Raw genomic sequence first — 17,605 nt, 5'->3', positions numbered from 1 at the left:
AGACCATAACTGTATCAGGAAGGGTAACCTTTGCCATCTGCTGTATCTTCAAGGAAATCTAAGTTAGCAGCAGCACAAAATATAAACCTATCCTTCCTGTGGTTTCGGAGAATGTATACCCTTCATTCAGTTCCATGTAGCAAAGAACCACATTTATAATTGCAGTCTCCAGGTGGACTACTCTGTAGTCACTGGAGAACCTAAAGCTGTGCATAAGCAGCTATAGAATTTTGTTACAGGTTTTGGAATGAATTGATAACCAACAGCCATATGTAGTGGTAGATTATCACATGTGGCAGAGTTGTAATGTATGTGTTGGAAACCTGCCTTTCACTCAAGCATTCATACACAGTGATTTGCGATAAAATGGCTTCCTTGAGCGCCACCTGCTTGCTACCCTATCTGCTGGTGCTGAAATCACTGTGGCCCCTAATGCACCACTTAAACACGTGCAGGTCACATGGTATTATTTTTTCAGGTTTGGCATCAGCTATGCTCTCACAAACTGAAGGACAAAATGTTTTTCTGTAAAAATTTAACAGCTGCAAATAGTTTTCATATTACTGTTGACATCAGCACTTTCTTCCATTTTTGGTAGCACCACACTCTTTTCCCCCCAGCCTTTAGGGATGTGTGCTGTAATTCATTTCTTCAGACAGGATTGCTAAAAAATGTCCATGTTCCCCAGTTCATCTTCAATAAGGGCTTTAACTGCCTTTCTTCTAAGTATTTTTTCTTCTTCAATCCCATTCAAAGCACATTTCTCTGTACTTAGCCTCTTCATCAGCTATCACCACCACTTTCCTATCCATTAGAGTGTCTGCGAGGCAATTTATGAACTCAGCTGAGTCACTGTTTGCAGTAGTATATTGTTGGTGTGGTGCTAGTTGTGACACACAATATCATGTGTTTGTGTCTTTTGGGTCAATGCGGGAAGCAGCGTGAGCTGAGGGAGGTGCTGGCCGCCACTTCCCGCAGCCCCCCTTGGCCTGGAATGGTGAACCGCGGCCAGTGGGAGCTGCGATTGGCTGAACTTGCAGAAGCTGCAAGTAAACAAACCATCGCAGCCCACCAGCAGATTTCCCTGATGGGCCGCGTGCCGAAGGTTGTCAATCCCTGAACTAGCCCTTAGAATCACATACATTCCCAGACTATGGCCTAGTCTTCACTTACCGGCTGGTCCGGCGGCACGCCATCGATGTTCTGGGATCCATTTATCGCGTCTGGTTAAGACGCGATAAATCGATCCCGGATCGATCCCGGAAGTGCTCACAGTCGGCGCCGGTACTCCAGCTCGCCGAGAGGAGTACGCGGCGTCGACGGGGGGAGACTTCCGGCCGCGTCTGGACTGCGGTAAATTCGGACTAAGGTACTTCGAATTCAGCTACGTTATTAACGTAGCTGAATTTGCGTACCGAAGTCCGGACTAAGTGGGGACCAGCCCTATGTCATAGGCTACCTAGTCTTTTCTATGGGTTACCAGTTGTCCATTAATATTCTATGTCATTTTAAGTCAAGTAATGGGAGACATTCTGCCGGTCAGCTAATAAGATTGGATTAACTGTTTGTTTTTTGTTTGTTTTGTGAGGGGAGGAGTTACCTTACGCAAACTTTTGTAGAAATGTTTTAAAAGTGTGATGGATGTCACCCTACAATCCTCTGTATTTCTTGTTTTTCTCCAGAAGTCAAAATGCCGTGAAAATGACTTACCTTGTGCCTTGACTAAAACAAGGGAGTATTGGAAATTGCAACAAATATCACTGGTTATAAAATATTGAAATTATCGGTCTGCTTGGCTGCCTAAACATTTAGAAATTGTTTTACAGGATTATATCTCGAAATACTCTTTGTTCAAGATGATTTTTCCATAACGCTTTGTCACTACACATCTGTATATAAAGCAGCACACATTTTTCCTTACAATTCTCCTTCATTTTTGGATGCATTATTAATAGCAAAATATTATAATCTACTCTTTCCCTACGGTATAAACATAAAGATACTGTAGTTTCATAATTGAATTTTCCATTAAAAAATGTTTCTCTTCCCTATCCCCCAAATAAAATAAACTCTGGTGTGAATATTTATTGAATTTTCAAATAAAATGATATATTTGTATTTTGCTGATGCTTACCAATATGAATGACTCTGCTTTGTACATTTTATAGAATAAAGAAAATGATTTAATGAAAAATAAATGGCATGAAAGAAGTTAACTACTGATGAGATTAGCTGTGCTCATTGCAGAAAAATGTACTAATCTAAAGCAGCATATTCACAAAGGGTTTGTTTATGTATGTATTTGCATTTTCTGATGTCTTATTAGTGACTTCAGTGGAAAGCTTCCAAAGGATTAATTGCTTGCTTTTGCACAAGTTCTTTATTTATCATCATTAACAGGCCTGTTTGAAAGAGGTAGGGTTTTTTTTTATGGTGTAATGTATCATTTACTGAAATTCTCTTTTTGGCAAGCTGACAAAAGTAGTATATTAGATGTTATGCTGTCTAATTACATGGCTTGATTCTAGTAATCATTTCGAATTTGTTAATCTCGATGCAGGAGGACAGAAAAGAAGAACACTGTAGCACAAGTCTTAAAGCTCTTTCCATCATACTATGTCTAAGATAGGATAAAATGTCTGGAAAGTCTTAATTTGTAGCGTTCTCTAGACACGTCTGTTGAAATAATTAACTTATTCATTGGAAGGGTTTTTAGCTCGTGTTTGAGAAAAGCTTTTGTTACAGAAAACAAACTTCCCACAGAATGTTCATTGTGAATAACACCACAATGTCATCAATTGTAATATTCTTTTTAAAAAAAAGAAGTTATGCCTAAAGAAAGCTTGACTGTTCAAAACATTGTTTTAGTTATTTAAGATAACTGGTATTTTTTAAATTTATTAACATTCGATTCAATGAATTTAATGGACACTAATTGATTTACTATCAAATAATTAAGAATACTATCCATAATTAATATAAACAACTAATTGAAAAGCTGTTCATGGAATATTTTGACAGGTATTTTTACCACGTCATAGGAGAGAGAAATTCTCTGCCATCCCCAGTGGTTAGAAAAACAAGGTGCGTAAGATAATATATTTTGTTGGACCAACCTCTGTTGCTGAGAGAGACAAACTTTTGAGTCACACAGAGCTCTTCTTCAGGTCTGGGAAAGTAACTCCCAGCATCACAACAAAATGCAAGGTGGAACAGATTGTTTAGCACATATTGAAAGTGACCGTTGTAATTTGTAATATACTCCAAATATCAGCACACACAAACACTTATCTTCTTCAGATGATAAATTTAAAAACATATGTTTTCCATCTTCAGACTAAAGTTTTTGCAGGGAAAGCCTAGTCAAGCTGAAGAATTGGAATATATTACAGAAATCAATATGCTAAATATAATACTGGTCTCAAACTTTTGTGAAGTTTATAAAGACATTAATGGAATATAAATCAATATAAATAAGAAATTATATGAATGTCAGCCACACTATTGTTACTTTGTGTAATTGTATTTTTGATCAAAGAAAAGTATGGTGGGATATAAAATGTCAGCAGATTAATTATTTGTGCAAAGATTTACAAATTAAATGCATTTTAGTGACATATCTAAAACCGTAATATTTGAAAAAACTACTCCCAAAGCCCAACTATAGTGCACTGTCTCTCTTAGTATTACACTAGTATTCTGTAGGCAGCCTTCCTGGTACCTGCTTTTGACTTATCTCTTATCTACTTTTGGTAGGTCTGTAGGTTTGATGGCGCTGTATATAATAATCCATCACAGGTTACAAGTACAGGAATGTTAAAGTAATTCTTAACATTATCAAGTGGAATCTTGGACTTTTAACACAAACATAAATGCACTTCAGACACTATTGGAACATTTCAGTTAGGTAATGTTTGTACTTTTAGGTAAGAGAACTACAGGAAAGGTCATGCCTGTTTTGAAACCAGACAAATAACTTTTGAAAACAAATCTGTGACCTAAGAACCTCTTAATGTCAACTGGCAAGTGGGTACACAGGGGTTACAGAAATTTCATGAGCATGTCGTGTACATTCTAGTTTGCTGAAGAATATCATGTGAGGTCTTGTACGAAAGCAGGTGTCATGCTGGTCATCTATATCATTATGAAATGTATGTACCTGTACTATGCTGTGAGTTATGTATCAGTACCTGAAAATTATGTTCTTAAGCAAGTAAGGTAAAAACAAATAACCAAAAGGTGACATTCCTTAGACCAGTTCCTCCAGATAGGAGGTAAGAAATATATCTCTGTCAGGATGTAAATTAAGCATTGTAAGCTAACAGAATGGTTGTCCAATTACATATCAATTCAAATGATAATGAGGAGGCATGAAGTCAACAGGAAAGGAGCACACAGGGGGGGAAAAAACCCCAAGCCATAGGGTTTATTCTGTCCAGGAATAAGGACAATAAATTTTTTTGGGGGGTGGGGGTGAGGCGGGTATAAGTAGAAGACAAAGAAGACATTCTGGTATCCCTTCACTGCGGAAGCAAAGGGACAGCAATTTTAGCTTCTTGGCAAAGAGGTGTCAGTCATGCTTGGTTGAAAACTCTGATGAGAACTTTGGGTGAGATAAAATGTCTTTAGACGAGAGTAACTTGTTAGTTGAGTCTCTAGAAAGTGTTATGATTTTGTTTTATGTAAAAAGAAGAACAGGAGGACTTGTGGCACCTTAGAGACTAACAAATTTATATAAGGTGCCACAAGTCCTCCTGTTCTTCTTTTTGCGGATACAGACTAACACGGCTGCTACTCTGAAACTTTTGTTTTATGTGTAACTATTGGTTTCCAATATTCTTACTCACTGTCACTAGAACTCTTTTCTTTGACAAATATTCTTGTTTTCACTGTAAATGAATGTAACTGCTGGTGTTAAGCCAAGGGGTGGTCCTCAGCTGAATCTTACAAGCTGGGGTGTATACTGTTCTTTTGGGAACAGCAGGCTTGATAGAATGCTCAGTGGAGAAGGCCTGCATGCTATAGGGCATGCTTAGAGAGGACTCAAGGGTTGGTATGTGCCCTTCACTAACCTGCAGAGAGGGAGCAAGGCCTGCAGGGTCCTGGAAGGTGGTGCTTGTGTGCCAGAGACTGATGGATTCAGGGGGCTGATTCACAGTAGGCACAGACAAGGTTGCCTCATGCTGAAGGGCTGGTGGTAGTGAGGTAGTTTACAACCCTGGAGAGCATCACACATACATTTAGTAAAAAATGTGGAGTAAAATTATGAGTATGTTTCTGAAGTACATATCTGAACATCCTTTCCATAGACATATTAGTGAAAATAGACCTGTGGAAATCAAATGCATAGTCCAGTTTAAATGACCAAATGTCCTTTTATTCCTAGGACAGTCTAGTCATCGGAGCCTTAAAACAGAGCAGATGTACACTGTTTCTTTAAATCTGGAGCAGGAACCCAGACAAAGTGTTCTAGGCAGGAGATTTACAATGAAACAGGGAGTCTGTAATGCAGTGTAGTACAGGAAGGGCATAGTTTGAGCAATACTTGCTTAACTCACAGGGGCACTATGAGCGTAACTAATGATCTAGATCATTGGTTCCCAAACTTTTCTGCATCACGCACCCTTTTTAATTTTCGAGAAACCCTCATGCCTCCCACCTCTCCCTTACCATCATCCAACCCCCTTTTTAACAAATTCAATTTGTAATTTAAAATGAAAAATAAACACACAAACTGGGTATAATTTTTTTTATTTAAAATTAAAAATAAGCACAAATAGTTTTTTCTTGGCACAAAAATGTAATAAATCTGTAATTTAAAATAAGAAATAGCATAAACAAAATGAATTTAATGTGAAGGACGCTGCTGCATTTTCTTCATGAGTTGGGAAATCCTAAGTTTGAAAGATGAAAGTGCACAATGCAAATCATATTCGACATCCAGTTGATTCCTTTGTTTCATTTTTATTATGACTAAACTCGAAAAGCTTTTTTCACAGAGGTACGTCGACGAAAACGGAAGAATAATACCCAGCGCTTCTTCTCCAACTTTTGGGAAATTGGGAAATATTTTATCCAAAATTCCTCCAGGTTTAAGTTTTCGAAAATATCCTTCACTCTTGAATCATATTTCATTTTGAGTGCTTTTTCTTGCAATACTTCTGGCAATGAATTGACATCAACATTGAATAGATTATGTGCTAATTTCTGAACGGGGTTGCCAGAAAAGTTGTCTGGAAAATAGCGGATGAATTGTCAGCAAGGCAGTCCAGATGAAACACAATTTTGTTTTTTGCATCCTCTTTACAAAGTTTCAGTGATTGATGAAAATGTTGGTAAAGACAAAAAATTAGGCATCTGAGCTTGCGTTCGACGTTTCCTAAGCTTGATTTTTTTCCGTAAATGCTTTTATGGCATCGTGTTGCACTATAATGTTTGCAGTGTTGTTTCCTTGCGGCTTCAAATTGAGATTGTTCAAAGATTCAAAAATGTCCAGGAGGTATGCCAGTGAAAGTTGAAACATTTGGTCCGTAAACGAACGATATAACTCTTCTTTTTTCTGTTGCTTGAGGAAAATTTCCACTTTGTTTTCCAGTTAGAATAATCTCGAAAGCATGTTCCCTTTGGAAAGCCATCGTACCTCCGTGTGAAACAAAATAATTTTATGATCCACACCCAAATCCGCGCAAAGAGCTGCAAAACGTCTCATATTTAAGTGCTGTTCTTCCCAAAATTGACAACTTTGATGGCCAAATTCAACGAGTTCCATAGGTCATCTGGAAGGGTTTTAGCAGCCAACGCTTGTGAGTTATGACGCAGTGAGTCGTGATCATGGCTGGATTTTTTTCTTTCACCAATGTCACAAATCCAGAGTGAGAGCCAAGCATCACTGGAGCATCATCTGTGCATACACCAACCCGTTTTTCCCCAAGAAAGTCCATTTTCGTCAAAAAAAAAAAAAAAAAAAGTTGGAAACCATTTTCGTAACATCAGAAGCCTTTGATGTGGTCATCAATTCCTTTGAAAAAAGCAGTTTTTCTTTCACAGTTCCATTGTTAATTAATCGAATGTAGACTAGCAACTGACAGCATTGTGCTAAATCAGTGGTATCGTTGCACTGAATTGCAAAAAAAAAAGAAGCTTTCACTGCCTCCACAACTTGAAGTTTTAGATCTTTTGCCATGTCATCGTTGCAACATTTTACAGAATTGTCAGAAAGCAAAATTTCCATTATTTTTTTTTTCTTGCTTTCAACACCGAGCACAATATCAGCTGCTTTCAACAAGCAAGGCTTCACAAGAGTTTCTCCTATTTGCGCTTTCTTGGCTTTATCGATGAGCGATGACCGTTCATAAGAATCTTCTAGCACTTTGGCCGACGCTTGATGAAAAACTCCAGTAGCGTCCAGCTTCATGCGTTTTAAATTTTGAAGTTTAGCAGCAAAAAATTATTTTGGTTTGTCTTTCAAAGCGCTGTGGTTCTTTGTCAAGTATCGCTCAAGATAACTAGGTCTCAAGGCATCATTGCTGAGAACTCCATGGCATACTACACATTGAGGATGATCAATCCCGTTTTTTTCCATAACGGTGAAACCATACTTAATGTAGTCTTGATCGTACTTCCTTTTCTTAATCACGACCATAATAACAGATATAACTTAGATAATAAAAAACCCTATAAAAATAATTTTCCTGATTTGTGAATAATAACGGATGCAAGTTAATTTGAGTTATAGCAAATGTTTATTTACTACTACTATTATGAACGGATGCATGCTGCCCTATATATACCCCACCACCATTCCGGCAAGTAGCCGATCTTGTGTGGTGAGTGGTGGAGGTAACTGCTCCCACGATAGAACAGTCTTGAACATTCTCACAAATGAGTTAGGAAGTTTTAAAAAGTTCCATCACTTTCTACATCGTTCTTCGGCCTCACCACCGACCGAAAGGCAAAAAAATAAAAAATATTCGCATTTTGTGGTATGAAATTTGAAAACATTGCAGTTATATACTTTTATTTATAGTTGTATTTTTATTATTGTACTTTGATATACCTTTATTCTTGTCTACTTATATTCATAATCAAAATCGAGAAGATTGTTAATACTTTATTGTAGTTAAAATAATATAGGTCTGTAATTGGACACTTATGAATATTTATTATGTATACAGAATGTGTATAATTTTATTGTCGGTCTATTAAATAAATAAATTTAAAAAAATTTTTTTACCCTGATTAAAAAAAAAGTCGTTATGAAAATTTCACAGCTTCGTGCCCCCCTTGGAATTTCTTCACGCCCTCCTGGGGGGCTTGCCCCTCAGTTTGAAAACCAATAATCTAGATTAACTTGCCCTGGTAAAAGCCAGCTTTTGGTGGTGACATAATTTTTGCGGGAGTGTGGTGTAGAAGCACAAATCACCTACCAACTCCTGCTCTTCCAAAAGCCAACTAGCATGGATCAGAAAATGGGCTGTGTTATCTTGTGAGAGGGTCAGGTAAACTGGGGTGAGAGGAGCTGATTCAGAGCTTTGATGTTCCCCAGCTGGAGTGTTGCCATCATACAATGGCCAACTTCTGTAGGGGTGAATTCATCTCAGGTACAACGGCCTGTGGAGACCCAAGATGTAATTTGCACCCCATCCGAATCAGTGCGTGTAAAGCACTTCGAGATACTTGCATGAATGGTGCTACATATCTAAAGATTAGAGAGGAGTATTAGTACTAAAATGCTGCTCTACTCAAAAAGTGTGGCTGTGCAAAAGTGTGACTTTCCTACTCAACAGATCTATGCTGTATGTGTTTCTGGCATCTCATGCTCTCACTTCTGTGACTAAAATATGGTTTCCATTCTAGTTAGCACTGTAGAGCCAACATGGTGCAAGTTATGGATTATCACCAGCACAGTTTACTGAGTTTCGGTCAGATATACTTGTGCTTAGATAGTGTGGGGATGGACAGTATAGAAAATCCTAAGAAATGTAGAAATCCTCTAAGCACAATAGGCTTTGCATAGGTTTTTATGGAGATCATAAGCTGAAGACAATGGGACTAAGGGTGTAACAGTCTTTTATTCATGAGATGATGCATGGGGGGGAGGGCGGGAGGGAAGAGTCAAGCCCAATTCTTGTGGGACAGGCTGAGTTTGCAGGACTGCTAGTTGGAGGCAGAAGGGGATCTTTCATTTCTTAATTGAGTACCTTTAAATAGAGTCATTATTAAGACACAATAGCCATGGAACCACAGAGTGCTGTTTTTGCACAGAGACATTAAAGTCATGCAGGCTTTAACTTTCCAAATTTTGAATGTAATAATTCTATAAGGTAAATTTAACCCTTCAGCTTTCCACAAAGTGAAAACAGCTCATCACTGAGGCCAACTGAACAAACCAAATTAGGAGTTTCAAGTTAGAGAAATTTTAAACTATTGGAATACTTTATATGTTTTTAATAGTTTCTCATTTTCCAAATGCATCGTCTGATCCAATCCTAAACCTCTATATAGAGTAGTTATATCTAAATCTTGCATAGATGCATCATAACTTATTGCTTAGGTTCCCCCGCCCCCCCACTAAAGGTCAGCACCTGTTTCTTCAAAACCTGTGAACTTCTTCTCATCACTGCAGTTTCATTTATTGATGGCTTGTTGTTTGTTTCATTTATTCTTCCTAACATTTTGGTTTTTAGGGGGGAGAGAATGAAGAAACAAAAACACGGTTAAAGTCAGATTATCTAAACCTGCCATTTGACAATATGCTGTTCATTATTGGGTTGCCATATCCATATTTTGAGGATGGAACTTTATTCTCCAGGTGTCAAGGGCTAGCATAGGGTCCTCTCTGTCCTTTCATGTTCCCAGCAAAAAGCTTAATTATTCTTGACTTTATGCACATGAAGTGAATTTTACCCTACATGTTGCCTATAAGGAAAATGGATACAAGGGGGAAACATTCATAGTTTTAAGATACAAAAAGTGCCAGTACTGGCTTCATTAATATGTCCTGTTGGATTGCAAATGAACAGCAAAATAGAAAAAAATAATTTGTAAAGTAGGAGAGGTTTTTTTTTTGTAGTTAATCGGATACATTTAATTGGAACAAGGCCATGAAAAAACTATGGCACTTAAAGCCAAGCAAAGCCTTCTAAATCTTTGATTTTGCCTAAATACAGACTGTTTTATGCTCTATCCCTTTAACTATTTTTTTGGGCTGCTTTCCATTGTCAGTGTACATTTTCACGGCCTGACAATCGTTTGCATTACATCGGGTTCCTATGAAAAAAATAGCTTTCAGAAATGTAGTGATAGCAGATCAAGTGTTTCTGGAAAGAAATCCAGGTACCGATCATGCAAAAATCAGCAGTGATTTATGTTGTATTGAGGAGGAATTGACCATTTATTCCATTCCAAATCATGTGTATATTTTAGTTTCTGCACTACAAATAATCAGTTGGTCCCAGCAAAAAAAATGCTGGCATTTGACACAAAAAATCCATTAATTTCTATTGTGTTGCATATCTATAGGCTACTTTACCTTTCCTCCTCATAAAAAATATAGAAATCCTACTTCCTAACCATGTTCAGAATTCCCAGAGCAACTTGAAACCTGTTTTACTAGAACTGCTTATACTGTAAGCAGGGGAGGGATAGCTCAGTGGTTTGAGCATCAGCCTACTAAACCCAGGGTTGTGAGTTCACTCCTTGAGTGGGCCTTTTAGGGATTTGGGGCAAAAATCTGTTTGGGGATTGGCCCTGCTTTGAGCAGGGGGTTGGACTAGATGAGGTCCCTTCCAACCCAGGTATTCTATATTTTTGGGGGGAGGGATAGCTCAGTGGTTTAAGCATTGGCCTGCTAAACCCAGAGTTGTGAATTCAATCCTTGAGGGAGCCACTTAGGGATCTGGGGCAAAAATCAGTACTTGGTCCTGCTAGTAAAGGCAGAGGGCTGGACTCAATGACCTTTCAGGGTCCCTTCCAGTTCTATGAGATAGGTATATCTCCATTACAAATTATATAAGAATTTTTTTAAGCTAAAATTCTCTTCTATAAAATCATTTAAAATAGGTGGCAGGGTTTGAAAACTGGTTCCATTAAACATGGTCTTCAATGAGAAGCATTTTAAAAGTCTATGCAGCATTCACAATAAACAAAATGTAGGACAGAGTAAAGGACAGTCAGGGCATGTCCACATTGCAATTAAATGTTTCTGGCCTGTCAGCTGACTCAGGCATGCAGGGCTGTGAAACTGCCCTGTAGACGTTCACGCTCAGGCTGGAGCCCAGGCTCTGGGACATCACCAGAAGGGGTGAGAGTCCCAGAGCCTGGGCTCCAGCTTGAGCCCAGATGTCTGCAGGGCAGTTTCCCACCCTTGCATGCCTGAGTCAGCTGACAGGCCAGAAACAATCATTTAATTGCAATGTGGACATGTATAACACGTGACTCAGAGTCTAACATTAATAAGCCTCAAGCATTGTCTGCATATCGTGTGTGTGTGTGTGCTCCTCAGTTCCAGAATCTCATGTCATGTTTTGATCTGAAAGCAGATCAAAGTTCACTTAAAAACAAGTTTCTTTTGACTGGTTATAATTTAAAAAAAGACAAACAAGCCTGCAGTGATTAACAGAGCATAAAGGCCATATGGGTTTCTTGACATTTTAATGGTGCGTCAGAAACTCCCTCCACCCAAATTTCCTTGTTTAGCCAGTTGGTAACTCATTGTATCCATCCAGAACATTTTAATGTCTTATTAGCAACATATACCAACTTCACACACATTGAAAGGGCTGCTTGACTTTTTTATCCTGCCAAAGAATTTCCCCACATATTTATGCACAAACATTTCTATGCTGGTGAAATATTTTAGCAGTTTATCAGCACTCCTATCTAGCCTGATTTTTGTGGTTGTGACTTCTTTGTTTATTATGGTGAATAATAGACCGTCACAATGATCCCTTCTGGCCTTGAGGTCTGTGAATTTGTGATCTGAAACATCATAATATCCCTATTGCAGTTTGAAGAGGAAATACTGGGTCAATGATTGAAACTGGGAAACAGTCTTATCAACTGCTGTGGTAAATAAACAAAAAAGGGAGGTAAATTGTGGTAGATAGTGTATGTTAGACAAAGGGATGGCTACAGAAACTAGTATGCTCCATGAGATAGGGATGGAGATCATTGAGGAACTGGCAGAAAAATATTACCATATTCAACTGGGGTTTCCCCCAGTTTCTGTGAAGGCCATAGACACCCAACCACACACCACACCTTCATTATGCACAGTAGAGGCAGACAGATGTGACTGAGGCAAGCAGGGGAACTCTCACAGTGTATCGCAGCAGGACTTAGATGCAGCACAGCACTGCAGAGGGACACGAACTTGCGGAAGGGGTGGGGCAGAGAGGTCTGAAAGAGATCTGCTAACCTGAATCCTTGGTTAGCAAGTAGGAAGAGATAATAGCCCACATGGTGAGTTCCAGTAGCAGCTGCAGGACAGTCTCCACTGAAACCTTCCGGCCCAAAGGAGAATATGCCTTGATATTTTGTAAGACTTTTAATACATTCCCACAGGATAGTCTCAAGCAAACTAGGGAAATACGATATAGATCAAATTGCTGGTTGGAAATTCATACTCACATGCATCCGAAGAAGTGGGTATTCACCCACGAAAGCTCATGCTCCAATACGTCTGTTAGTCTATAAGGTGCCACAGGACTCTTTGCTGCTTTTACAGATCCAGACTAACACGGCTATCTCTTTGATATTACTCAAAAAGTAGTATCAATGGTTCACTGTCAGACTGGGAGAACATATCTAGTGGAGCCCTGATGGGATCTGTCCTGGGTCTGGTACCAAATCATGGGAACAATTTACGAAGGGCCATGGAGGATTCTCCATTACTGGCAATTTTTAAATAGTTTGAATATTTTTAAAAACATGCTCTAGTTCAAAGGAATTATTTTGGGCAAGTTCTATGGCTTGTGTAACACAGGAGGTCAGACTCAATGATCAAATGGTCCCTTCCAGCCTTGGACTCTATTAATTGTTTGTCTCTTCTGTTTTCACATTGTTTGGTTCCCTTGCCACTGCTATGATTCCATGCCAAATCATCAAATATACATACCCAGAGCCTTCAGGTCACTGATGTTGGGCTCCCGTGAGTCCCCATTCAAGTTGTTAATGTCCTCCCCCTGTTAGGAACATGTGAGGCATTCTCCAAACAAAAATGTCCTTTTCCTTGTCTCTCCCTTATGAGAGAGGGTGATCTGAGTAAAAAAGAACAGATTAGATGGCTTGTCTCTTGCACAGTCTTTCTAGGGCTAGCTTCTTGGGGATTGGCTTATCAGCTGGCCTACTGTCTTTAATTAGGGTCTGCCTGTAGCCCCTCCTCTTGGGGAACCGTGCTTTACAGCTGGTCCATGCAGTTTTAGGGGCATAAGGCTGGCAACTATCTTCCTGCTGGCTCTCAGTCTCTGAGCTGTAGCAATCTTTTCCTGTGCCACCACTCCTTCCTGTGGCAGGTTTTCCCTTTTTAACCTCCCCCACACCCACTTCCCTCTAGGCAGAGCTGGTGTGCCTTGTTACAGGTGTGCTTTGTTAGTGTTGAATGAGCCCAAAAGCACTCCGTCTCCTCTCCAACAAAGTGAGGGTGTGCAAGCCACAGCCTACAGGCTTGCAGTCTGTTTAGATATTTCTTGCCACTTTTGCATCGCAGTGTCACTGATCAGTAGAGTAATTGCTCTTTACTTATCTGCCTGCATGGTTTTATCTGCTTCTCAATTCCAACCACCAGCTAAACTTCACCCTTCCTCCTTGACAACAATCACAGCCCTGCTGCCTGCTTTCCAATCATTCTACCCTGATCTGCTTTCTGCTGCCAGGATGTGCTTCCTACTGCCCAGCTGAGCCTTGTGCAAAGAAGAAAAGTACTGGCAGCGGGCAGCCTTTTAGTGTTGAGTTCCACTAAGGGTGCGGGGGGGTGAAGGATGAAGAAAGGGGGCACAGGAGAAAAATAATAAAGCAATTTTAGGTGATTTAGCAGAAGTGACCCTTGAAAATGGATTTGAATGAAGAGAGGTTTTCTGTCACACAGATCAGATTATAAGGCCTGGGGATGGAAAAAAGCATGAAGATATTTGTGGGAGAAACAGAGAAGCAAATATTGGAGACTGGTGGCACTGGAAATGTAGAGGGGCTGATAATATAAAAGATGAGGGATCATGACGTATGACCAATTTAGAGTGCAAGCTCTACAGGGCAGGAGCGTGCCTTTACTGCCCATACAAAGTGCCAACTACACCTATGGTACTGTTTACAAATATCAGATAATAACAAATTCACTAGTGTTGCACATCTCTTTTTTTTATTTATTTAAAAGAAGGAGATAACACAATGGGAAAAGATCTTGTCCTCTAAAAAGGGAGGAAAAATAGCCTATATTTAGAAAACCTGTATCACAGCCAAGATTCCTGACTTTGTGTTGCTGACATTTGCCCAGTATCCATGGTTCAAGCTATTTAATTGCTCTTTCTGCCTCTCATTTTCAACATGCTCAGCTCTCTGTGCCTAGTGCAATGGTGCACAAACTCTGCAACACACAGGTGATAATGGCAACCTTTCAGGAGCAAGAGGACTGCAATTCACATACACATATACATAAAATTACTTGAAATTTGTATCTGTTAGGCTTCCTCCCTACATTGCTTTTAGAATAAGTAATTTGTTTTAAGTAAAGTGACTCCTTTACTACCCTGAAAGCTTGGTCTTCTCATGATTTCTCTTTCCTTTTTTATTTATTTTTTCTTCCATCTGCCACCTTTCTGGCCATATTATGTTGATTTTGATAGAGGAGGGTGATATTTCACATCATCTTAATGATAACAAAAATGTAATATTGTCTTGATGTTACAAGATAAAACCGGTGTAATACTGCTTGCATTGTGATGGTAGCACAGAATTATTATTTTTTTAAAATGTATTTAGTACATTGGCAGGACACATAACTGAATTGATTACTTGGGTTTCACAGCCCTAGTAGAGATCCCCCAGCTGGACACTCATGAGGCTGTTGTGTTTGGGTCCCACCATGCCGGACCCATGTGCTTTAAGTTTTCTGAGTATGAGTAAGCTCCAACACTGTCTCTTTCTTTGGCCTCTCTGACATACTTGTGGGTACAGATGCTCAGTCTATTACACCTTCATGGAAATGGAATCCTGTGGCCCAGCTGCTCTAGGCCCTGGGATCCGTGTTGACCTCCACCCCTGAGAATCGCTAGTAGCTTAAGCACACCCTTTTCCACAGATCCAATTGTGTGGGCACTCTGGGTATATAGGTCTCCTCTTCCAGCTCACATGAGATTTGACACAAACAGACACACAGCCTTCTCAAGCATTCAAGCACCAGTCAATCCCTCGATACTTTACATAGCACAAGAAATATATAGATTTAGACAAAGCAATAAAATACCTGCATTCATTTCCCCGTTTGTTTCCTCACCACCCGGGAACATTCTTTTGGCTTAGGTTAGAGTCCTCTGTAGAATCCAGGATCTCTCTTTCCGCACATGACTTCTCTGAATTGTGAAGTCTTTCTCTCTGCAGCCAGTTACCTTGCTTCTCAGCTGATCCCACAGTTAAAATAAACTCTTCCATTAAGATAGCCTGTCCTTCTGTTCTGTCCAAGCTTCCTCTAGTCTAAGTCCCCCTCTTCCCCACAAAGTTTCTCAGGCTGTCTGGTTTTTAAGACCCCAGATTAGCACCTGGTCAGCTCGTTCTCCCATTCAAAAATTTTCTCCTATGCTGAGGACTTTTCCACTCTCCAAACCCCCCAACCCCCTGGAGAGAAGATGGAGATAACTGGTTTCACCTAGGATGCAACTATTATTTTGTTCTCCTCAGGCAAGACTTATTCAGGTGTTGACAGTCTTCAGTGATCGGCCTACTTGTGGATGGACATATTGATGCCATTCCCCTGTCTCCTTAGCACAAGGAGCATGGGCCAGTAAAGGGTAAAAGACAGTCATAAGACATAAGGATACAGACAGTTCATAAAATCAAACTGGAATTGATCAGGCAGATTCCCCAAATTATCACTTCGTCCCTTCCCCCCACGTAGGTTGTTGTCAATGGAACATACAGAAAGGGGTGAATGGTGCTCCTTGTTAGAACATCAGAAGAATGTGGCCCATTGTGCTCCCATCAGAACTCTATTCTATGTCATTCTGCCTGTAGATTCCCCAAGAACTATCACACAGATGAGCACCCTGTTCTCTCATGCAATACAGCCCTTATACGGAAGGCAGAATTTTTTGACCATACATGCATACTCCTTATCAAATGTGCATCAGTGAATATTCCAGTCTTTTTACTAATGCTCCTGCAAAGTATTATAAACAGACACACAATTCAGTTTTGCTTTTTATTATGTGGCTTAAAGTATATAAAAAGCATGTGTGTCCATCTGCCTGTGTAACGTGCATTTATAAAAATAATGTAATAGATTTTGTAGACTGGAATATATTTCTTAGTGCCGTGGCTGGTTTAATGACACATAAATAATGTATGAAATGAATTAAGTAATTTAAAAGCAATTATAAGGAAGTATGTATTTAGAATCCTGAATGGTAGTAATTAATGGCTTCTAGTATTTAAGAACAGCATGGTATTGGTTAGTGAGGTTTTCTCCCCAATATATATTGTAGATTTTTGTTTTCTGTGTCTCCCTCCCTCTCCTTGCACTACAGGAATTTTTCACTGTTAAATTTGGGAATTGGAAGATAAAATTAAGACAATTCTAAAGGTACGTGAAATTTTAAAAGTACAGATTTTCCACTAAAAGGGACATTTCAAATAGGTCTATTTTAAAATGTGTTCCCCGAAATAGCTTCAGTGGGACTGCCTAACCACAGGAGTCTTCTCCAGAAGGACTTCACTAAACTGTTTGGGGCTTTCATAGTGGACTAGATATAATGCCCATAAGCTTTACAAATATTAATAGCAATTAAGATTCATCATATAATTGAAACTGGTCAGTGCTGCAAATAGTATTACCAAGGATGTGAAGATTACTTCCCACATTTGAAGACCATATGTCATGGTGTTTTCTGGAATCAGGTGTATTCTTTAAAGTAGAGCCTTGCAAAGCTATCAGGTTAGATATCTGGGGACAATGTGGCGAGAATCTACACCTTTTTCATTCAATTTTTAATGAGCTATGACAACAAATATTGGAATTAAATAATAGCTTATATTAATCTTTACAGTTCACTTGTGTAGATTAAAATAAAGTTGTGACCTTTTTCCCCAGTACAATATTTTGAAAGCACACATGGTGGGAAGAATTTCCTGTCATGTTGTGTATCCAGAGAGAGTTTTACATCCACAACATGTTAAATTCAAATTGTTGTTTTTGCCCCTGCATCTTTTGCTACTAACCACCATTATGTTCGTGAGGACAAACATTTGTGATTCCCATAGCATGAGAGCTCCATATTGTTAAACAATTTCCATCCTACTAAAACAAGTTTATTATTATTAATAATAATAATAATAGGCAAAACCCCCTACATTTTATAGAACAAAATTAAAACTGTAGACTTCTGATGTTAAACAA

The 17,605-nt window shown here is 39.1% G+C and overlaps 1 protein-coding gene across 1 annotated transcript; it reads right to left on the bottom strand.

The window, feature by feature from the left end:
- Positions 1–6,595: 6,595 nt before the first annotated feature.
- On the bottom strand, positions 6,596–7,414 carry LOC117869196 (protein ZBED8-like). Its single transcript, XM_034755861.1, is given in 4 exon segments — positions 6,596–6,717; positions 6,720–6,809; positions 6,812–6,928; positions 6,961–7,414. Coding segments are annotated over 4 exon segments (783 nt in total).
- Positions 7,415–17,605: the final 10,191 nt, after the last annotated feature.

The sequence above is a fragment of the Trachemys scripta genome, chromosome 1 (genome assembly GCF_013100865.1).
Source record: "Trachemys scripta elegans isolate TJP31775 chromosome 1, CAS_Tse_1.0, whole genome shotgun sequence".
Lineage (NCBI taxonomy): Eukaryota > Metazoa > Chordata > Testudines > Emydidae > Trachemys > Trachemys scripta.
This window is presented reverse-complemented; position numbering and strand designations above follow the sequence as displayed.